The sequence below is a fragment of the Paroedura picta genome, chromosome 3 (genome assembly GCF_049243985.1).
Source record: "Paroedura picta isolate Pp20150507F chromosome 3, Ppicta_v3.0, whole genome shotgun sequence".
NCBI classification, from domain to species: Eukaryota; Metazoa; Chordata; class Lepidosauria; order Squamata; family Gekkonidae; genus Paroedura; species Paroedura picta.
This window is the reverse complement of record NC_135371.1, coordinates 169,587,550-169,611,528: the sequence shown is the minus strand read 5'-3', so window position 1 is coordinate 169,611,528 and position 23,979 is coordinate 169,587,550. Positions and strand designations below refer to the sequence as shown.

Sequence of the window (23,979 nt, the reverse complement as noted above, 5' to 3'; positions counted from 1 at the left end):
CATCTGGAGGACTACAGGTTGACTACCCCCCTGGAGAGCCATGTTTGGTTCTTTGCACGCAGCCGGCTGGGTGACCTTGGGCCAGGCCCAGTTCTCCCACAGCTCATCATACAGAGCAGTTCTCTTAAGAGCTCTCCCAGCCCCGCCTACCTCACAAAGTGTCTGCTGTGGGAAGAGGAAGAGAAAGGTGTTTGTAAGCCGCTTTGAGACTCCTCCAGGTAGAGAAAAGCGGAGTATATAAACCACCAGCTCTTCTTTTATGTACTTTCCAGGGAACTGGTATAAAGACTCTTCAGCCGATTAATCATCTGCCCTTTGGATGATTACTCAGTTAATTACTCACATTTTTTTTTCTCCCAAAGCGCACACTTGAACAAAGCTTCGATATTAGCGCTGTTCCGTGGTGTCACCGGAAGCACCCGATAATTTGATAAACAAAAGCTTCCATTCCTATTGCTCGTTTCCTTTTCAAAGGAAAGACAGTCTTTAATCTCCCCCCTTCCCTATTTAGCAACATCCCAGGACTAAGCTCTGAAAAATGAATGTGCACTTTAACAGCCTTGCCAGCCCCAATTCATTTCGATGCTTGCAGGTTTGATTAAGCAGCTGTGAAGCGGAGAGATTGATTGGCTAAAATGGCAAGGCTTCCTGCTAGCCCTTTCTCACTGGCAAGACGGACCCAACCTGGGCTCACTGCACACACCGGATGATGCACTTTTAATGTGCTTTTGCAGCTGGATTCTCCTGTGCGAACAGGAAAATCTACTGCTAAAGTGCATTGAAAGTGGATGCAATAAGCCCTATTGCATCTATTGTGGATGCAATAAGCCCTGGCTCCATTATACATATTACGCACATTTTAGATATTTCACGTTTGATGTGCTTTTCGCAGCTGGATTTTCCTGTGCGGAACAGGAAAATCTACTCCTAAAGTGCACTGAAAGTGCATTATCCAGTGTGGGTGGAATGAGCCCTGGGCTGACTCTGCACTTACTTTTTTCCCCTCACTGTGCATCCTGCTAAATTCAGATCGATTTGAACCCGGGTCTTTCTCCTTCCCCCTCCCCTGAATTGATAGAGAAAGCATTCTGCACTTGATTGGGGAAGCTCAGAGCAGGGAGGGGAGGGGAGCAGTGGTCACAAGCTGAACTACCTTTCCTGAACTGGAGGGGGGGGGTCGGGTGAGTCCAGCCAGCACTAATGCTTAATTTCTTCTCTTTTGATCCCCGAGCCAGCAGCAGCCTCTCAGACAATGAGGCAAATCTCTGCTGAGAGAAGTGTGGGCAAAAGCTCACACCTTGAATAAATGTTGGTCTTAAAGGTGTTATTGGACTCTATTTTTGTTGTGCTACTTCAGACCAACATGGCTACCCACTTGAATCTATCCTTCTGGAGCACAGTCACTTTAAAACGAGGAGGGAAGCCTTGCAACCGAGAAGTCTTTGAACTTACGCCCTGGCCAATCAGGGAAGACTGTTTTGCTACTAGGTACGGAGCCAGGGCCGGATTTTCCTACAGGGTAACTAGGCTTCAGCCTAGGGCCTCAAGATCAGGAGGGGCCTATATTCAAATTGTTAGCAAAATTAAAATTACACTATTACACCAATCACAACACGTTTCATTTAACATATTGATATATATCACAGTAATGATCTCTCACGTAATTTACAAACTTAAAAATGGGAGGTGAAAGGGCCACATAAGTGGAATAGCCTAGGGCCTCTTTTCATGTAAATCCGGCCCTGCATGGAGTAAGTTAATTCACAAAAAGGAGAAATCTACACTTATACTGGTTGCAGTTTTTCAAATTTCGAGGCTTATATCCACTCCTGGATATCACGGGGAAAGGTAGGGTCACCATGGTAGGGTCACCTAAAATCAAAATGGAAATTGAATTCAGTGTAGATGGGAGGGATTTATTCAGACTGGGAGTGGATAAAAAGTCCCCTGCAGACTTGACCCTGGTTTAGATCAGTTGGTGCCTTACCAGTGCAACCCTAATGCTCTGCATTTTAGAAGGAAAGCTACTTCCACATGGAAATAATATTCTTTCAGGCTCTTACGTCAGCCAACATTTCCAAACTATACAGAGTTTTAAAAAAATCAGAAATGGTTAGGTGGCAATAGTATTACAACAATCTCCTGTAACAATATGTTTGTTCCCAGGTTCTTTAAAGTCTCTAGCCCTTTTTATTGCAGAGTTATAAGGGGAAAGGTGCAGCAGCCCTCAGGCCACTTCCTACCGCGCAATTTAGGCAATTCACCCAGATGCGGTGGTGCCTACTGGCCAACTTGATGCCACAAAACTTACTTGGAGCAGCCTCCACACAACTTACACAACCTAGCCAGGCCCGGCAGTGGCCATAAGGTTGCCAACCTCCAAGTGATAGCTGGGGATTTCCCGTTATTACAACTGACCTCTCCAAGAGATCTGTCCACTTGGAGAAAAATGATACCTTTGGAAGGTGGATTCTGTGGTATTACATAACCTTGAAGCCACCTCAGCCCCAAACCTCAACCTACTGAGGCTCCAAAATTCCCAGGTATTTCTAAACCTATGGCAGACAACCATAAATGGCCAGCACACAGTTCACCTGAGGGAGAAGTTGCCAGAGGGAGGAAAAACTCAGTGTGGTGTATTGGAGGGCACAGTTTTGGGGTCAGGGAGGGGCTTCCCTGGGGCACGATGCCAGAAAGACCACCTTCGAAAGCAGCCCTTTTCTCCAGGGGGACTGATCCCCGTCACCCTGAGATGAGTTGTAATCCAAGGTGGTCTCCATCCACCACCTGGAAACTCGGCAACAGAGCGTGGCCACCCAGTGACAGAGCCTGAGAAAATCCTGCAAGAGGCAAAACCAGGAACAAAAATGTGGATTGTAACAAAAAAAAATGTATTCTGACACAAAGGCCTTTCCCAAAAGAACTCTGAAATATGTTCAGATTGGTGGAACCTTCCAAAATGAGCTTTCCTCGCCAGCTCATTTTCAAAGGTTCCGCCGGTCTGAACACATTTCAAAGTGGTTTCGGCAAAGGCTTTTGTGTCGGCATAAATTTTGTTACAATCCAGGTTTGTACCACCCGGAGGCTGGCAGCCCTGCCCCCAACTAGATGCTCCATCTAACATCAGTTGGGTCAGGGTCATGAGTTGAGCTCATACACCTGTGGAACTCCCTTGCCAAATCCCAACATCCCAAAAATCTCCAGGAATTCCCCAATCCTGAGTTGACACACCTAGACTCTCTCCATGTTTTTCTGATAATGTTTTGCCTGCGTGTTTTCACAGCTTTATTGGTGATGGTGTTTATAGCTCAGGGTATCGCCGAGATACTTAGGTGCAGGGTTGTGCCTACATCGGATGCCACCGGGGTGGATTGGCTAGAGATCCCTTGTAATTCCAGATCTCCAGATTCCACCTGGAGGTTGGCCTCAGTAGAGTAGAATGCTATGGAGTCCCATCCCCCCAAAGTAAGCCATGTTCTCCATGGGAACCGATCTATAACACCTGGAGGTGAGCTGTAAAACTAAGGGACCTCCAGGTCCTCCTAGGCAGTTTGGTATAGTGGTTAGGAGTGCGGACTTCTAATCTGAGGAGCTAGGTTTCATTTTGCGCTCCCGAATATGCAGCCAGCTGGGTGACCTTGGGCTAGCCACGGCATTGATAAAACTGTTCTGACTGAGCAGGAATATCAGGGCTCCCTCAGCCTCACCTCCCTCACAGGGTGTCTGTTGTGGGGAGAGGAAGGGAAGGCGAATGTAATCCGCTTTGAGACTCCTTCGTGTAGAGAAAAGCGACATATAAGAACCAGCTCTTCTTCTTCTAAGCAACCCCACTACGGCAGCAAAGATGGATTTGACCCACCCCCCACCCCGACTTTCCATCCTTCAAGCAACACAATAGCAATCCGGTAAGATTCTGGCTGGGTGACGGCGCCGCTCAGCTCCCAAAAGGCGATCCGTGCCATCATGACACCGACAATAAGGAGACAGGCAGAGCAAATGGCTCATGGGGATCTGGTCACATCAGAGGCTGGGGAGGACCATTGCCTGGGGAAGAACGTGGAAGAGCGCCAGGCAGCTGGGATGAAGCCCAGGCGGCTTTTGATCATCGCCTGTTCGGCACAGCTCTGCACGCCCGGCAGGAGACGGCAGGGGAGGCGCGCCCCCGAGGCGGCTCCGTAGGGCCGTCTGCATCTGCCAGGGCTGTCAGGGCACGGTGACCCCCTCCGTCTGGCCCTGCTGCGAAACACCAGCCTTTGCATCCTGACGCATGCTGACATATCCTTCCCAGCCGGAATCCGCAGCCTCCTCTGACAAAAGCCAGCTGGGGTGTCTTGCGCCCGAGGAGTTCAGGCGGGCTGAAGCTGCGAGCCTGCTGGGGCGATGGAGGAAACCAAGTTTGGGGAGGGCCGGGGGAACACGTTCTTAAAATGCAGTCTGGTAGACAGAGCTGCCGATCTCCACATTAGTGGGCTGCCTTAAGCCATAGTTTGGTTTTTTGCCAGCTGCCAACATTCCCCCCACCCTGTTTTTCACTCCAGGTGGGGCCTGGGGAGCTTGTGAAATGACAAACTGGTCTCCAGCTATCGGAGATCGGTTCCCCTGTAGAAAAGGGCTGCTTGGGGGGTGGACTCTGTGGTATTCCAGCTCACTGATGTCTCCCCCCTCCCCGAATAACCCCCTCCTCAGGCTCCTGTTTCTCCCACCGCCCAAGCAGGCAGCCCTGTTTTCAAGGCGTTTGCAATGGCCTGCTGCTAGTAGGCACCTTCAGTGTCCTTGGGGGACTCCCATCCAAGTACTGATCAGGGTTGACCCCTGTTTAGATTCTGAGCTCTGACAAGATTGGACTCACTTAGGTTATTGAGCTCAGGGAATTCACTGCCAATCTCCATTAGAGTTTGGGTTGCCAATTGGGTTGAGAAATTCCTGAAGAACCTCAGCAGGGCCTAATCCCAGAGAGGCTGCCCTCCCAAGCCACAAGGGGAAACAGTTCCTGTAGTCCGTAGAAGAAGAGCTGGGAGTGGGGGGGTCTGTACCCTGTTTTTCACTTCCCAAAGGAGTCTGAAAGCGGCCTGTAATTGCTTACCCTTCCTCTCCCCATAAAAGACACCCAGTGAGGGAAGTGGGGCTGAGAGAGCCCCAAGAGAACTGTGACTAGCCCAAGGTCAGCCAGCTGGCTGGGGAATCAAACTCGGTTTTCCAGATTATAGGCTGCTGCTCCTAACAATTAAACCAAAACGGCCTAGAGAGCAGCTGTAATTGCAAAGAGATCTCGAAGGACCCCCTTGAAAGTCTGCAACTAGTGTTTCCAGCTCTGGGTTGGGAAATACCTGGAGAATTGATGGGGCAGAGCATGGGGAAGGCAGGGACTTCAGCAGGTTACAATGGCATGGAATCCACCCTTCAAAGCAGCTATTTAATCCAGAGGAACTGATCTTCGTTATCCACAGTGGCCAAAACCCAGGGGCCATCAGTAGGTCTATCAGTGGTATTAAGAACATAAGAGAAGCCATGTTGGATCAGGCCAATGGCCCATCCAATCCAACACTCTGTGTCACAGTGGCCAAAACCCAAGGGCCATCAGGAGGTCCACTAGCAGCCTTAAGACCCTAAGAGAAGCCATGTTGGATCAGGCCAATGGCCCATCCAGTCCAACACTCTGTGTCACATAGTGTCCAAAACCCAGGAGCCATCAGGAGGTCCACCAATGGTATTACGAACATAAGAGAAGCCATGTTGGGTCAGGCCAAGGGCCCATCCAGTCCAACACTCTGTGTCACACAGTAGCCAAAACCCAGGAACCATCAGGAGGTCCACCAGTGAGGCCAGAACTTCAGAGGCCCTCCCACTGTTGTTGTCCCCCCCCCCCCGCAAACACCAAGAGTGCTCACTTCTCCAGACAGAGTGTTCCATCCATACCTTGGGGCTACGAGCCACTCGCAGTCCTCTCAAGACAAGGGGCATTTTTATATATCCCAATCGCAACAAATCGGTCTTCTTCGGTCTGCATCTCACCCAGCCTTGCCATCCTCAAGGCAGGGCCTGGCGTTCTTGCCGAGTTACAGCTGATCTCCAGAACAGAGACATCTGTTCCCCATGAGGAAATGGGAGCTTTGGAGAGCCAGGTGTCTTGGCGTCACCTCCCAGCTGAGCTCCTCCCCCTCTTGAAACTCCGCCCTCCCCATGCACTGCCCCCAGACAGCCAGGAAATTCTGCAGCTAGCAACCTTAATTTCATTAACAAGATCAGGGAGTCTCTCTTCTCAGCTGTTTTGTTCTCATCTCACAAGCTGAAACGGAAGGCCTGTCCTACCTGCAGCCCAGAGCTGAGAGTGGCTGTCCCGTCGGTTTGGTTGCCTGCCTCCAGGTGGCACCTGGAGATATCCCGGCTGATGGGTCTTTTTTGTGCATTTCCCCTGGAGGAAATGCCTGCTTTGGGGAGGAGGGCTCTGTAGCATTGTACCTTGCTGAGATGTCTCCCGTCCCCAACATCTGCTCTCCTCAGGCTCCACCCCACCCCCAAATCTCCAGGTATCCCCCCAATCTAGATCGAGGAATTCTATCCATTGTGCAACACCTGCCACAGAACAGCTTTTATCTTTGCCGACAGATGCAGCCCCTGTCCCAGCCCCAAGCCCACTGTCCCATCCAGCCCACCCAATTCCTCTCATCCTGCTTAGAATCCACACTATGGTATAGTGCCTCTGTCCACAGAGGTTCCTTTCTAATTATCATGGCTAATTCATTTTATTTGTGTGTGTGTGTCTGTCTGTCTGTCTGTCTGTTTGTATTTATATACCAGCCATCGCCCAGGGCTAAGCGCAATTTACATTTAATTAAAAAACACACAATATTAAACTAAAACTAATTTACCTAGCTGCTCCCGATGTCCATGGACTACAATTCTCATGAGCCCCTGGCCACCCTGAGCCCTAGGCCGTCTTCTGCTCAGAGGGGAGCCGAAGGGGTGCCAGGTAATGATTAATTTGATATAACAGATGGTCATGGGGGTCAGCGGAATTGTAGACGTCATTTTCAAGGCCTCAACCACAGGCCCGGCGGAACAACTCCGTTTTACAAGCTCTGCGGAACTGTCCGAGGTTCCGCAGGACACTGCGGTTGCCAGAAAACTGGTTGCCATCCTCCAGGAAAGGCCTTGAGATCTTCCAGAACTGCTGCTGATTTCCAGACAATAACGTTCCGTTCCCCTGAGGAAAATGGCTGCTTTGGAAGGGGGGCTGCACGGTATTATAGCCTGCTGAGGTCCCCTCCCCCCCCCACCCCAAATCCTGTCCTCCAAATCTCCAGGAATTTCCCAATTCAGAATTGGATACATACAGCCCTTTGCAATAGTTGGTCTTTTTTTTTTTTTTGGAGAGGGGTGGGAGGGAGGATGACCTTTGCACAAGCACGAACATATAACGGAATCAGCCTCTGCCTGCCAAGCATCCCACCTTTCGTCAAACAGACGATCACCATCCTCCGATACTGCAGTCAGATCACTAGAAAGCAAGGAGCCAATGCAGAATAGATGTCTAATTGGCCACCAGTGACAATCTCTGCGTTGGCAGCGGCACTTGCTTGGGGTTGACCCACCCCGGCCGGAGAAATCACATCTTGCTAATTCGCAGAATAAACTTGGCACGCGTCCATTCCCTGGAATCCGGCCTCCCAGCTCCCAGACGCAGATGTCACGGGTCGGCCCCGTTCCTCAGCCCCTGCCCCCTCGGAAGGACCCCGCGGCTCAGTCGCCTGCCCCTCCCTAGCCCGGCCATCTCCAGGCCAAGAGCTGCAGGACGGCAGCTGGCACAGACGGGAGTCGCAGGCTCTTCTAGGCCGGCACCAGGTGGGAACAGAAGGAGCAGGGGTGGAAGGAGAGAGCAAGTAGGAGGGACTATACCATTAGGAACGATAAAGCGGGAGGCGGCGGTGAACACACGCCACGAACCACAGATCCCAGAATAGGATCGTCTGTCAAAGTCCCACAGATGGTACCGAATAGGGGTGGCTTACAGTAAGCGGGATAAAGGGCAGGGATGGTACGAAATCAGACGGCACTGACTGACTTGTAATAATAATTTTAAGAATCCAGTCTCCTCCAGGCCAACGAGACTAGAAACAGGACCTGCAAAGGAGCTTTTCAGCATCCAAAAAACTGAAAATGGCTCCAAAATCTGTGCAGCCAGACTGTCGATAATGCAGCATGCATGCACGCAAAGCTGAAGGCTTTTTGCATTTCGAAATTTACCATCACTGAGGAAGAATCACTTCGAAACACAGCCTCAACCAGTGGCTTGTTTGATATTGAACCTGTGTTGTCAGTATTCAATTTATACTATTGCTCAGCAAACAAGATGCTGCCCTTTAAAAGTCCATATTTACAATGTTAAAGCAAATACATCATTTGCAGCATCGCACTGAGAAATTTATGCACAGTAGTTGCTTAGTGCTTGTGATTTACTGCATTATTGCTAAAAGGACTGAAGCAGGGGCCTTCTCTTGTATTTTTTGGGTCCGCTGCGTTTCTAAATAAACCTGTTAGTAAAACTCCACGGGGGTTCTGGAGCTCTGCCGAAATCACAACCAAACTCCGAATTACACAGGTCAGTTCTCCCAGAGGATATGGCTGCTTAATGGCCCCCTTCCCTTTCCTCTCCCCACAACAGACACCCTGTGAGGTGGGTGAGGCTGAGAGAGCCCTGAGATTACTGAAGAAGAAGAAGAAGAAGAAGAAGAAGAAGAAGAAGAAGAAGAATTGGTTCTTATATGCCGCTTTTCTCTACCTGAAGGACTCTCATAGCGCTTTCCTCTACCCGAAGGAGCCTCAAAGCGGCTTCCATTCACCTTCCCTTTCCTCTCCCCACAACAGACACCCTGTGAGGGAGGTGAGGCTGAGAGAGCCCTGATATTACTGAAGAAGAAGGTTCTTAACTGCCACTTTTCTCTACCCGAAGGAATCTCAAAGTGGCTTACAGTCGCCTTCCCTTCCTCTCCCCACAACAGACACCCTGTGAGGGAGGGGAGGCTAAGAGAGCCCTGATATTACTGAAGAAGAAGAAGAATTGGTCCTTATATGCCGCTTTTCTCTACCCGAGGGAGTCTCAAAGTGGCTTACAGTCGCCTTCCCTTTCCTCTCCCCACAACAGACACCCTGTGAGGTGGGTGAGACTAAGAGAGCCCTGATATTCCAGCTCGGTCAGAACAGCTCTATCAGTGCTGTGGCAAGCAAAACGTCACCCAGCTGGCTGCATGTGGAGGAGGAGCGTGGAATCAAACCCGGCTTGCCAGATCAGAAGTCCGCACTCCTAACCACTCCACCAAGCTGGCTCTCCTAGGGAAGCATAATACAAATCACCTTCCGTTCCTCTTCCCCAACAAACACCCTGCGAGGTAGGCACCTACTGCTTTGCAAAAACAGCTCTGAGAGAACTGTGACTAGCCCAAGGTGACCCAGCATGTGGAGGAGTGGTGAATGGAACCCGGCTCTCCAGATTAGAGGCTCTTTAACCACTACACCACACTGGCTCCCAGCAGCCTTTTTCTCCCAGGGAACTGATTTTGGTTGACTTCCTGGACGTTGGCATTCCTTTCCCCAAACCCCATCCTTCCCAGGCTCTACCCTCACTACTTCAGGGGTTTCCTGACTGAGAGATGGTGACATTTCCGGCTTTGGCGACCCGCATGTACCTCAGACTGCTCTTCCGCTGTGTATTTACTTCCCCTCCAAAAACACAGCACAGGAATCACATGGGCAGCATAGTCCAAGCTGGCTTTACATTCGCATTACAAACAGATTTAAGGGAAAGCTGATTTAAAACCTCACATTGGGACACACCCCTAAGCCAGAAACCTTTTTGGGTCTGATCCAAAGGGCTCGGTCTGAGCCGGAGAGTCAGGCGCTGTGACTGCCCGTTGATTTCGGTGGAAGGAGGCATTCCAGCGGTCCCCAACCAAACCAACCGGAGGGGAAAGGGTTTGGGCATCTGATGGGTCAGATATTGTCGGTGCAGGACCTCGCCTCCCGTGACGCCTGCAGCATGTATGGAGGCACAGAGGCATCTGCAGGGAAGCTGCAGGCCGAAGAATCAGACACTACTCTACTTTAGATGAGAGGGATTAAAATGTGGGGTTCACTGCAAGAGGACTTTAAGATGCTTTAGGATGCTTAGGGCTGATCCTGCGTTGAGCAGGGGGTTGGACTAGATGGCCTGTATGGCCCCTTCCAACTCTATGGTTTTGTGATTCTATGATTCTAGGACCTAGTGATGGCCACAGGAATAAACAGCTTTCAAAGGGGATTAGATAGATTCATGAAGGATACATTTATCAGTGGCTACGAATCACGGTGACCAAGGAAAACCTCCACTTTCAGAGGCACTAATCCTCTGAATCTCAGAGCCAAGAGGTAACATCAGGGGAAGGCTTTGGTCTCCACGCCCTCCAGAGGAACTGGTTGGCCACTGTGTGAGACTGGATGCTGGACTAGATGGGCCCCTGGTCTGATCCAGCAGGGCTCTTCTGATGTTCTCATGAAGGCCTCGGCCTCTCTGCCCTGTTGTTGGTCCTCCAGAGGAACTGGTTGGCCACTGTGTGAGACAGGATGTTGGACCAGATGGACCTCTAGTCTGATCCAGCAGGACTCTTCTTGTGTTCTTACACTACTTTTTCTATACTCAGGCAATTGTTTTTTTTAGAGAGGCATTTTACCTGATGGGCCCCAAAGTGCAGTCCAAATGTGATGTACCCCAGACAACCATTTACCACCTTAATGAGACCTAATTCCTTTCCCCCCACCAAGCATCCCGCTGAAGGCATCTTAAGGTTCAAACCAGTTAAGAGGATGCTGCCACCCCCAACCCACCTCCCTCAAGATCTCCACAGAGCTCCAGCAAGATCCCTGTGCTTCCTGGTCCTGTCTCAGGGGATCAAGAGACTGGATTAAAGAATCCGATAACCAGAACCTGGGAGTTTTCCCTGCAGGCCCTTGCAGTAATGGACACGCAGTAATGGGTTTAAACTTCAAGTACAACGATATAGGCTAGATATCAGGAAAAAATTTTTACCAGTCAGAGTAGTTCAGCAGTGGAATAGGCTGCCTAAGGAGGTGGTGAGCTCCCCCTCACTGGCAGCCTTCAAGCAAAGGTTGGATACACACTTTTCTTGGATGCTTTAGGATGCTTAGGGCTAATCCTGCGTTGAGCAGGGGGTTGGACTAGATGGCCTCTGTGGCGCCTTCCAACTCTATGATTCTATGATTCTATGATTCATGTTTTGGAACATCAGAAGAACACTGCTGGATCAGACCACCTAGTCAAGGGGTGGCTAATCTGTCTCTTTCCAGATGCCCATGAGGTCATGGAAACTGTAGTCCACAGGCAGGCAAAACTTTAGTTTGGCCACCCCTGATTTCTAGTCCATCCTGTCTCACCTATAACCCTGTTGTGGCCCTTACATAGGAATTTCAGCAGAAGAAGCCTTCCCTAGCCCTTCTTGTATGCTAGGACAAAACATCTCTCCACCACACTGTTGCTAAAAGCAGAGAATTCCTGCACTCTCCTCCCCCAACAATTAAAACGACAACCCTTGCTCCATCCGAAGTTCACTGACCTTGGAGGAATGCCAGCTATACTACGCTGGAGTTCCCTTCAGAAGCAAGCGGAGGGACCTTGGGAACAGCATTCCTGGAAGAGCCGGTCTGCTTTTGCCTAGCTATGCATTAGGTTGGTAGGAAGCGAGGCCTCTGATACTTAATGGCCCCCATTATCCACAAAGCAGTCTCCATTTTATCAGAGTTGGCATGACAGCGAAAATAACACCATCTGCTATACGTTTTGCAAAACAGCCTTATTGGGGGAGGGGAGGGGAGCGGAGGGGAAGGAAGGAAGGAAGGAATGAAGGAGGGATGGATAGAAGGAAGGAGGGATGAATAGAAGGAAGGAAGGAAGGAAGGAAGGAAGGAAGGAAGGAAGGAAGGAAGGAAGGAAGGAAGGAAGGAAGGAAGGAAGGAAGGAAGGAAGGAAGGAAGGAAGAATGGATAGAAGGATGGAGGAATGGAAGGAAGGAAGGAAGGAAGGAAGGAAGGAAGGAAGGAAGGAAGGAAGGAAGGAAGGAAGGAAGGAAGGAAGGAAGGAAGGATGGAGGAATGGAAGGAAGGAAGGAAAAGGATGGAGGGAAGGAAGGAAAAGGATGGAGGGAAGGAAGGATGAATGGATAGAAGGAAGGAGGGATGGAGGGAAAAGAGGGAGGGATGGAGGGAGGGAGATGGATTTTGCTGCTTCTAGATAGAAGACATTTAAAAAAAAACAAATCAGGTAAGATAGTGTTTCTGAACTAAAGGTGGGCCCTGGAGCTCTCCCAAAATTACTCCTGATCTCCAGATTTCAGCATCCAGTTGCCCACTGAAGCAAATGGCTGGACTCTAAGTGGGTGGGTTTATTGTATCCCAGTGAAGTCCCTCCACTTCCCTTCCCAAACCATACCCTCACAAGGCTGCACCCCCCTCCGCAAAGTTTCCTACCCAGAATTGGCAATTCCACGTAGAATTAATTCAAGTGTGTTTGGACAGCCTTCTCAAAATCAGGTGTGCATTACAGACCTATCTGTATCCACATACCCAGCCGTCCACTCATTGAGAGCAGAGCTCTCAAAATGCGAACAGCCCATAAAAATTCTGAGCAACCTGCCTTTGGTGAAGTGGCTTCTGTCTGGAGACTGGCTGGGATAATGTGCGGACACACACCACTGAGGGGGCAGGCCGGAGCGGCCCCACGGCCGCTGCAAGGAAAGACGAGCCAGGCTTTTCTTCCAGTTCTTTGCCTCTAGATCAAGGCCCAGCGTGTATCGCTCAAGGGCTTCAAGGAGGGATCTTGACTGATCTGGAAGGAACTTACTTCTGGTGTGCCATCTCATCACGAATACACCGATAGATAGACAGACGAACAGACAGACAGACAGATAGGCAGACAGGTGGATGGATGGATGGATGGATGGATGGATGGATGGATGGATGGATGGATGGACGGACGGACGGACGGACGGACGAATAGACAGAAAGACAGATGGATGGATAGATTGACAAATGGATGGATGGATGGATGGATGGATGGATGGATGGATGGATGGATGGATGGATGGATGGATGGATGGCTGACAGAGATGGACAGACAGATGGACAGATAGGCAGCTGGATGGAAAGAGAGGCAAGCAGGCAGATGGATGGACGGATGGATGAACAGATAGAAAAACAGATGGATGGATGGATGGATGGATGGATGGATGGATTGATGGATGAAAAGATAGAAAAACAGACAAATGGACAGGAGTGTGGATGGGCAACAGACTGATTGATTGATTGATTGATTGATTGATTGATTGATTGATTGACTGACTGACAGACAGACAGACATCAGCCCAGTATCCTGTATCTGGCAGTGGGATTGGCTACTATTAGATGCTATGCAGGGTACCTCCCAACACAAGCGAGCCATGGGGAACAGTCTCTCTAAACAGCTTGAGTCCTTCAGGGCTTTGAACTCACAGTGAGGTCAAGTCTAAGCCACCATTCCGGGGTAGAGCTGCTGAAAGCCACCATGTGCCCCCAGATAAAAATTCCCTCTAGGGGTCCCCTCCATCCTTCTCAGACCCTCCCCTTCTAAAGCAACCCATGAAAGCAAACCCCATGTCTTCCCAGTTGTGCGGGCCTCCAGGGTGTCGATGGATTTTGCCCCCCACATTTCTCTCCTGTTCAAAGGTTTCAGTAACAGCTTCCAATATGCTACTGGGGATACAGATGGATTTTTAAGGGGGGGATTATGGCACACACAGCAACAGACCTCCGGCGTCTTCTGCGGGAAGCGAAATTACACCTCGTGACTCATCCTGCTCACTTTGATCTCTCCACAGTTTTTTTTGCGAGTCCGCATTGTGTTAAGAGGCCTCCCCCCCCCTCCACATCTTTCTATCCTCCATGTATTTGTTTAGTTGATTTCCTAATCTGGTTATGCAACTGGCCCTCGGTTATATCCTGAGGCCGTCAATTCCAAAGCTAAGCAGAAGAGCTGAATTTTTAAAATCCCTATATATATACACACACACACACACACACACACACAAAGCAACTTAGCGTGTGTGTGCTACTTTCATCTGAAGAGCAGGATCAAAACCCATCACAAGGGCTGGTGGAGACCTGACCCTCCCTCCCTCCCTCCACTGCCTTCTCTTGCCCTTCCGTTATCTTGAATTAAACTATTTTGGGAGAGCACAGGCTAAAGCTTCCCTGGCATAGATATTAAGGACAGAAGGGGGGGAAAGGTCCTTCCAATTGGTAAGCTGTTCTTCACACCAAGAGACACAGGGGCGATGCATTTATTGTAGTAGCAGTAGTTGTTGTTTTTATGTCTATTTGGGGGATATTGTACGTTGGGATATTTTTAATGGTTCTGTTCTTATCGAGGGATGTTTCACTTATGTTGTGAACAGCCACGTGCCGGCTGGCTGGGACCGGCGGTATATAAATCTAATTATGAATTAATTAATTAATTATCATCATCATCATTATTGTATGCCGCCCTTCCCTGTCTGGCTCAGGGCGGTGCACAACACATATAAACCAACCCATTAATACATATATGACGAAATGTCAATTCAACAGATATTTAAAAAAATATCTTTCCAGTATCCCTTCATGGAGCACAACAAAATCAGAGTCCTATAGCACCTTTAAGACCAACAAAAATTTATTCAAGGCATGAGTGCCCTGCAGCAGTGGTCCCCAACCTTTTTATCACCGGGGACCACTCAACGCCGGGGACCACTCACCGGGGACCACTCAACGCCTTTTACTGAGGCCTGGGGGGGGGGGGTAGTTTACTCCTCTACTCTCAACCACTGCCCTAACGCTCTCTGATCGCTATGGTAATGTTTAAACATCCCTTCAAAATAAGATACAGACACACTGACGCTATCACAATTTAATCACATTATGAAAAGAGAAGCATCATCGGAAAAGACAATACGGCTAAGAAAAGTTCAAGGCAGCAGGAAAAGAGGCAGACCCCAGGCAAGATGGGTGGAGTCAGTCAACAAAGCCACGCCCCTTAGTCTGCAAGACCCGAGCAAGGCTATTAACAGCAGGAAATTTGGGAGATGACTCATTCCCCGAGAAGACAGGTTTGAGAGGGACGGTATATTCATTATTAAATAATTAAATAATCCATAGGATCGCCGTATGTCGGAAGCAACTGGGGGGGCCCTGAAGACACAAGCACCCATCCCGGCTAGGATTCTTGCACTGGAATTCGGACGAAGGGGCCTGATGCCTGTGGGCCTGGTGCTCCTTGATTGCCTGGCCCCATTTGTCCCAAGAAGGTGGCCCCAATTACACGATGCCTACTCTGACCTTTTGGCTTCTGGGAAGCTGGAGGACTATTTACAAAAGAGTTTAAAGGCCAGAATGGCCCTCGACAGCTAGCAGAGGGCAAGAACCACAGGCAAGGGGATGGTAAGGTTGGGCAAAAAGGTGGTGTTCACGAAGTGAAGTGGAATTGAACTCAGCAATGGAAGTCATATAGATAGAATAAGAACCTGCTTTACACCATGCTTGGGGTTTCTAGCCGATTCCGGGTGGTGAGTTTCTATCTTTCTTTATTTCATTGTTTTATACCCCACCTTTTTCCCCAAGGGAGACCTAAGGCAGCTTCCCTCGTTCTCTTCTCCTCCATTTTATCTTCACAACAACCCTATGAGGAAGGCTAGGTCAAGAGAATGCAACCAGCACAAGGTCACCGAGTAAGCTTCCACAGCACGAACAGGGATTCGAACCTGGATCTCTCAGATACTAGTCCAACACTTGTAACCGTTACGCCACACTGGTTCTAATCGGTTTCAAAATTAAACCTGCAGGGTATTCTTTAAGGTTGTGGTCCTTGCCAGGGAATTCCCCTTCCCCTGTTCGAATAATGCAACCAAGTGGTTGACCTCATACATAAAGCTGTCTTAGGCCTAATCAGACCCTGGGTCCATCAAGAGCAGGTACTGTCTACTGAGACAAGCAGCAACTGTCCAGGGACTCTCGCAAGGGTCTTTCCCATCACCTTGTCTTTTTAGCTGGAGATGCCAGGGATTGAACCTGGGGCCTTCTGCATGCCAAGCAATAAACTGCCACTCTGAACCTTTAACCCACCATCCCCACCCATTCAGGAATGAGAAAGCTGTCTGGAATGAGAAACCTGCTTTTTCAGAAATGAGAAAGCTGTATTCAGAAGGTTCCAGGTTCAATCCCAGGTCCTGCCCGTTTAAAAGATCTGGCAATGGGTGATGGGAAAGACCTCTGCTTGAAGTCTCTATACCCCGCTTTTCACTACCTAAAGCAGTCTCAAGGTGGCTGACAATCCCTTTCCCTTCCTCTCCCCATGACAGACACCCTGAGAGGTCGGCGGGGCTGAGAGAGCTCTATCAGGACTGTGACTAGCCCAAGGTCACCCAGCTGGCTGCATGTAGAAGAGAGGGGAATCAAACCCAGTTCTCCAGGTCAGAGGCCACCGCCACTCTTAACCACCACCCCAAGCTGGCTGTCCCTGGAGAGACACTGAAGAACTGCTGATGGCTTTAGACCACACTGACTTTGATGGACCAAGGGCCTGATTCAGTATAAGGTGGCTTCCCGTGTTCCTGTGATTTTTTCCAAATCAGTATTACCGAAATTTCTCTGCCGTTCCAATGCCCTTGTCCTTGACTGCTCTGAGCTGTGTACCAAAGCCCTTGGCATTGGCTTTAGCATCTCACTCCTACACCAGCAACCCTGCCCCCCCCCAAGTCACCTGAGAGTACCCCCTCCAGCCTCTTCCCTCTTAATCAGGGGTAGTCAAACTGCGGCCCTCCAGATGTCCATGGACTACAATTCCCATGAGCCCCTGCCAGCAAACGCTGGCAGGGGCTCATGGGAATTGTAGTCCATGGACATCTGGAGGGCCGCAGTTTGACTACCTCTGCTCTTAATTATAAATTGACCCAGAACATACCTGGGCTCAGCTCCCCACCCCCAGTCTGAGGGCTGATGGGCCATCATGGCCAGAGAGGAGGGTGAGCCCCCCCCCCAATGTCCCCCCCTTCCTGTTCTTTGGGCCCCCCTGGTTCTTTCCAGACAGCTTCTTGAGCAGGGCCTCCCGACAGAACAAGCAAGAACTGGCAGAAGCAATGGAGATGGATGGACAGATTGACAGGCACAACAACCCTAGAGGGTAGTCAAGGCCAGAGACGTTCAGAGGTGGTCTGCCACTGCCTGGCACTGGGTGGCAAAGCCTAAACTTCCTGGGGGGGTAGGATGCGGACTAAAGGAGGGAGGGAGTGAAATGGAAAGGGAGGGAGGGAGGAAGTGGAGTGAGAAAGAAGGAGGAAGGGAGGAAGGAAGGGGAGAAAGGAGGGGAGGGAGGGAGGGAGTGGGGCGAGGAGGAGGAAGAAGAGACGGCACAAGGAAGTGGAGTGAGGAGGAAGGAAGTGGAAAGAACCAAGGAAAGAAATTGACAGGGAGGGAGGGAGGAAGAAGGAAGTGGAGTGAAGGGGAGGCGGGAGGAGGGAGGAAGTGGATGGCGAAGGAAGGGAGAGAGGGAGGGAAGAGGAAGGAAGGGAGTGGAATGAGGAGAGGAAGGGGTAGAAGGAGGGAGGAAGTGGAGGGAAGGGGAGGAGGGGGAAGGAGGGAGGGAGGAAGTGGAGGGAAGGGGAGGAGGGGGAAGGAGGGAGGGAGGAAGTGGAGGGAAGGGAAGAAGGAGGGAGGAAGAGGAAGGAAGTGGAATGAGAAGGGGAGGGAGAGGAAGGAGGGTAGAAGGAGGGAGGAAGTGGAGTGGAGGAGGGGGAAGGCGGGAGGGAGGGAGGAAGTGGAGGGAGAAGGAAGAGAGGGAGGGAGGGAAGAGGAAGGAAATGGAATGAGACGGGGAGGAAGGGGAAGGAGGGTAGAGGGAGGGAGGGAGGGAAGAAGGGGAGGGGGTCTGGCCGCCCTCCGCCTGCCCTCGGCGTCCCCTTACCAGTCGGTGCCTGGCTCGTCGACCACCAGGAGCACCTTGCCGCGGGCCGAGGAGCCTCCGGATCCGGCCACGCCGCCCACCTGCTCGCTGAAGGTGGCGGCGGCGGCGGCGGTGGTCTGCTTGACGGCGTTGGAGAGGGACGAGAAGAAGCCCCCGGCCCCCCCTCCGCCCGCGCCCCCTCCTCCTCCTCCTCCTCCTCCCGCGGCGGCGGCGGCTGCTGCGGGGGCTCCGGGGCTGGGGGCGGCGGGGGCGCGGTCTGCCGGGGAGAGGCTGCCGGGGGAGGGCGAGGTGGCGCTGGGGGGCGGCGGCGGGGGCTGCGGCCGCTGCAGGTCGGTCATGTAGCCGTTGGGCAGGTTGGCCATGAAGTTGCTGTCGGAGAGGCGCCGCCGCAGGTAATTCATCCTGGCGGCGGCGGGGTCAGGCGGGGCGGGAGGGCGGGAGGGAGGCGAAGGGGGTCTCTTCTCCTCGGCGGCTGGGGGGCGTCTTCCGCAGCTCCCCCTCCCCGTCGAGCGGGTCTCCTCTGGAGCAGGTGGCCCCCTTCCGACGCCGCTCCTCCCGGGGCAGCCCCGCGCCTAGCAGGGAGGGCCCGCCGAGAGCTGCGTTCGACGGCTCTCCCCGAGCCGCTCTCCTGGCCTGCGCGCTTTGCAGGGCGCGACCCCCGATCTCTCCGCCTCCTTGTGCCGCGCCGGTCTCTCTCCGGGGAGAATCTGCAGGGGAGGAGGGAGGGGGCAAGCCCCCTGCGCTTGGGGGGAGGGGGGGAGGCTCTCTACTGGGGCGGGGGTGGGGTGGGGAGAGCGGGAAGCAGCCCTGCACGGCTCCTCCCAAGTCCGGAGCCTTCTGCGGCGTCCAGTCGCCAGCCCTGCCAGGTTAATCCGTTTTTCCCTCCCTCCCTCCCTGCTTGGGCTCTCCGAATGCTCCCCCCCTCCCCCCGCCACCGCTGCAGTGGTTGGGTCCCTTCCCTCCGCCAAAGCAGTCCGGGGCTGCGCCATGAGCCGAGGGGAGGGGCCCGGCGTCCTTGTTCCCACCCACCCCCTCTCCGGCGGGCGAGGATGGTACGGCCCTGGTACCCAGGAGCGGAGGGATGCGGGGATGCAAGGATGGAAAACACAAGGATGCTGAGGCTGCGCCGGAAGCCCCGAGACCGCAGCTGGTGATGCGGGGAACGCAGAGAGGAGCTCCGAGGCCAGCGACGCCAGGGGTGGTTCGTAAGCGAGGAGAAACCCCTGGCTCCGGTGCAGAGGCACCGGCTTCTCCTGCTTGGGCTTGTTTAGCCCAGTGCCTGGCCCTGGCGGGTGGGGAGGGCTGGAGAGAACCCAGAGCTCAGGGTGGCCTAAGGGGAGGCTTCCCCAGAAGTAAACAGAGGCTCCCTGCTTCAGTGTGGGCAAACTGTAGCTGACTCCAGGGCAATCTCGTTGGGCTTTCAAGGCTTCCGAGAAGCAGAGGCCGGTCGCTGTTGCCAGCCTCTGCAGAGCGGGCCCTGGCAGGGTCCCATCCGAGCACCGTCCCTGCGGAGTGGCTGAGATCTGAGGAGCTCAGGCCAGACGGGACCCTTCTGCTCCCCCTAACGTGTTATTTACGTCCTCCACAAGGGAAGGGGGGCTTCTGTACACCCCCATATGCAAAGGTCACAGGCTGGGCCTTTTTTTTTTTTTTTTTTTTTGCATAGCTCCATTAATATGCGTGGTCTTAAAAAGGGAAGCTGCCAAGTCATGGCTGGCTGGCTGGTGGTGACTCCTCAGAGTTTTCAAGGCTGGATTTCCTGTGCGGTCTCCCATCCAAGGACTAGCCTGATTGCCTTCTGAGGTCTAACAAGATCAGGCCAGCCTGGGCCATCCAGGTCATGGCAAGAGGTGAACCGAGGTGGTTTGCCATGGCCGGCCTCTGCGTGACAACCCTGCACTTCCTTGGTGGTCTTCCCTCCAACTCCTAGCCAGGGTTCCTGCACAGAAGAAGACAATCTTAAACCTTTTCATTCATCTCTTTCCTTGAAGACCCTATACACTGGCTGCAATTTGGTGGCAATTCCCCCCCACCAAATGAGCTTTATCATTTTAGAATGCAGAGAGAAGTGGGGTGTCTCATTTCTTTGAAGGCTTTCCTCCTATAAATACTCCCTTCAAGTAGAGAACTGGCAAGACAGGCTCAAAATTGAACTAGATTCTTCCCCCCCCCTTGATGTGCTAGTTTTCTGCTTGAGGGGTGTTTTAACGAGGCATCCTGTGCTTGAAGACTGAATGTTCCATTCTGCAGACCCAGCTTGAATCCCGTAATCACAGAAGAGGGCGGGGGGAGAGAAGAGCTGGGGTTTAGTTTTGGTTTTTGTTCCCCGCTCTTTACTGCCTGAAAGAGTCTCAAAGCGGCTTACAATCACCTCCCCTTCCCCTCCCCCCAACAGACACCCTGTGAGGGAGGTGAGGCTGAAAGAGCCCTGACAGAACTGCTCTGTGAGAACATCTCTAACAGGACTGTGACTAGCCGAAGGTCACTCAGCAGGCTGCACGTGGAGGAACAGGGAGTCAAACTCGGTTCTCCAGATTAGAAGCTGCCACTCTGCACCGTGACACCACACTGGCTCAGGAAACAGAGCCCCGTTTCAGAAAGCTCCCCTGCTCTGCCTCAGTGTGGGGGGGAGATATAGAGGGGGAGACATAAATTTTGTGGATTAGTTCTGTTGGGGAGAGCGGCTGGACAAACAATTGGAACTCTTCCTCTCCCCCTTCCCCCCCCCCCATAAGACAGGCTTCAAGCAGGCTCTAAGCTTGTAGCATAAGAGTGGGGGGGAGGCCGGGAAAACAGCAAAGGAAAGGTAATGTTTTTAACAACAAACAAATACTTACAGGGTTGTGAGTGTCCTGCATAGTGCAGGGGGTTGGACTAGATGACCCAGGAGGTCCCTTCCAACTCTAGGATTCTATGATCCTACATCTATGGACAACATAGATGTGGTGTTCATTTCCTGGGGCCTCTTGAAAACAAGGGCAGCATGGGTTTTGGTTTCATTGCGAGCAAGACCATGGAGTCCATGCCACAATTCACCCGTGTCTTCTGAATGCCAGAGAATGAACCAAGGCCACCCTAACGTGCATTCAAGTCAGGCTGTCCCAGAGAGCTGGCTGGATCCAGTTAGGGCAGGGGTAGTCCAACTGCGGCCCTCCAGATGTCCATGGACTACAATTCCCAGGAGCCCCTGCCAGCGTTCGCTGGCAGGGGCTCCTGGGAATTGTAGTCCATGGACATCTGGAGGGCCGCAGTTGGACTACCCCTGAGTTAGGCCCTTCAAGCCAGCAGGTTGCGCTGTCCCTGGTGCTGCAAATCCCCAAGGCCTTGTCCGTGGTGCTGATTAAGTCCTGTTTCTCGTCATCTCGCTTCCCCCTTCTAATTCCAATAGAGACCCTAAACTCACAGGTACCCCAACAGCATTCTAAATTCCAACCTGCTTATAGCCCTATGACGTTCTAGGTGCCATCTAGAAGGAGAGACAGGCAGGCTTTCCTGTTTATTTACCTGCACAGCTCCCAACAAGGAACTTTCCTGCACCAAACCAAGTTGATATGGGTGCACCTAGCAATTTCAAGCGGGTAGAAGCCGTTGCCGGAATGGTTATCAGAGGAGAACCCTGTCATTCCGGATTCCTTGTATCTGAGCCTCACATCTGCCTCTGCAATTTGACAATCTCCAAACACTTATTGCATTTTGAATCAGGTTCACCCGGCCAATAAAAGTGCGTCTAGTCAAGGCTATGGTTTTCCCAGTTGCAATGTATGGCTGCGAAAGTTGGACCGTAAGGAAGGCCGGGCGTCAAAGAATTGATGCTTTTGAACTCTGGTGCTGGAGAAGACTCTTGCGAGTCCCTTGGACTGCAAGGCGAACAAACCGGTCAGTCCTGGAGGAGATCAGCCCTGCCTGCTCCTTAGAAGGCCAGATCCTGAAGATGAAATTCAAATACTTTGGCCACTTCATGAGAAGGAAGGACACCCTGGAGAAGAGCCTAAGGCTGGGAGCGATCGAGGGCAAAAGAAGAAGGGGACGACAGAGAATGAGGTGGCTGGATGGAGTCACTGAAGCAGTCGGTGCAAACTTAAATGGGCTCCGGGGAATGGTAGAGGACAGGAAGGCCTGGAGGATCTTTGTCCAGGGGGTCGCGATGGTTCGGACATGACTTCGCAACTAACAACAAAAGCCAGATCTCGTCTGATCTCAGAAACTAAGGAGGCTCAGACCTGATTAGTATAGGGACAGGAGACTGCTAAGGTAGTCCAGAAGAGCCCTGCTGAATCAGGCTAGATGTCCACCTGGTCCAGCATCCTGTCTCACACAGTGGCCAACCAGTTCCTCCAGAGGGCCAGCCACAGGACATAAAGGCCAGGCCTTCATAAGATCATCAGAGTAGCCCTGCTGGATCAGACCAGTGGTCCGATTAATCCAGCCTCCTGTCTCACACAGTGGCCAACCAGTTCCTCTGAAGATCCAGCAACAGGGCTTAAAGGCCAAGGCCTTCCCCGGATGTGGCCTCCCAGCTCTGGGACCCAGAGGCTTAGTGCCTCTGCTCTTTGTAGGAATTTTGATACGGACTTCATTTCCACCCCTGGAGCAAGCGCAGCGTCTGCCGAGCCCCGATTAAAAAGCGTCTGAGCGCGCTGCGGATTTGTGCCTGAGAGAGAGAGCGTGTTGACGGTAAATGCGACTGCATTTCCCACTGGCCCGGTGGGAACGCTCTCCTGTTCTCGCCTTGCCTCCTCCCTCCTCCCTAAATGCTGTAATTGCACGTCTCACTTCCAGACCTGCCAGGGACTCTTTAGGTGTTAATAACACACTCGGCTGGCTGTGTGTCTGCTTGGCTCGGTGGTGTTTTAAATTACACCCTCATCACGCTGCTTAAAAAGTCAAGCCGAACTGAATTCCGTTGCCTTGAGGAAGGGAAGGGGAAAGGGCCCTGTTGTGTTCCGTGCGCAGCCTGACGTCCAGCTCCTAAAGCCAGTTTGGTGCAGTGGTTAGGAGTGTGGACTTCTAATGTGGCGAGCCGGGGTTGATTCCCTGCTCCCCCACATGCAGCCAGCTGGGGGACCTTGGACTTTGCCACGGTACTGAGAAAGCTGTTCTGTCCGAGCAGAAATATCAGGGCTCTCCCAGCCTCACCCACCTCACAGGGTGTCTTGTGGGGAGAGGAAAGGGAAGGCAATTGTAAGCTGCTTTGAGACTCCTTCAGGGAGAGAAAAGCGGCATATAAGAACCAAGTCTTCTTTTTCTTCAGTAATCTCAGGGCTCTCTCAGCCTCCCCTCCCTCACAGGGTGTCTGTTGTGGGGAGAGGAAAGGGAAGATGACTGTAAGCTGCTTTGAGACTCCTTCAGATAGAGAAAAGCGGCATATAAGAACCAACTCTTCTTCTTCTTCAGTAATATCAGAGTTCTCTCAGCCTCACCCACCTCACAGGGTGTCTGTTGTGGGGAGAGGAAAGGGAAGGCGACTGTAAGCTGCTTTGAGACTCCTTTGGTTAGAGAAAAGTGGCATATAGGAACCAACTCTTCTTCTTCTGCTCCTCTTCCTCCTCCTTCTTCTCGATTTCCTTCTCCTTCTTCTAATTGAGTGGGCATAAGTGCCGGCCTGCACTCACACCTGTGGGTGCCTGACAATGCAGCCCAGGTAGCATACCTGTTCCAGGTATATCAAGCCAGCATCTCGACAAGCCGATCCCTGCAACAGTGCGTGTGAAAAGCAACGTCCCTGCAGCATCTATAATTGAAGCGTGCATTTGTATGCATGACCGAGCATTTCTGCGATGATTCTGCACGTTTGGTTCTGTTGCCTGTGCGTGGCCGTGCAGAATCGCACAAGCGGTCTTGCGGGTGGGCGCGAGTTCGCCAGTTTCTTATTTGGTGGGTAGCCGCATTTCCCTGCATCCCCCCCCCTTCTTGCCATCAGGAGCATGGGGGGGGCACGGCTCAGCATGCTGCCACAGAAACTCTGA

At 52.0% G+C, this 23,979-nt stretch overlaps 1 protein-coding gene across 2 annotated transcripts in view; it reads right to left on the bottom strand.

The window, feature by feature from the left end:
• Positions 1 to 18,954, bottom strand: part of SYN1 (synapsin I) — a 239,048-nt gene extending 220,094 nt beyond the window's left edge. The window contains exon 1 of one of the 2 annotated variants that reach the window (XM_077329430.1): positions 18,014 to 18,954. In XM_077329430.1, the coding sequence (XP_077185545.1) occupies positions 18,014 to 18,414 (401 nt within the window). In that variant the 5' untranslated portion in view covers positions 18,415 to 18,954. The remainder of the gene's footprint in view (positions 1 to 18,013) is intronic. The other variant, XM_077329429.1, reaches the window with a different exon arrangement.
• Between the last annotated feature and the right edge of the window lie 5,025 nt (positions 18,955 to 23,979).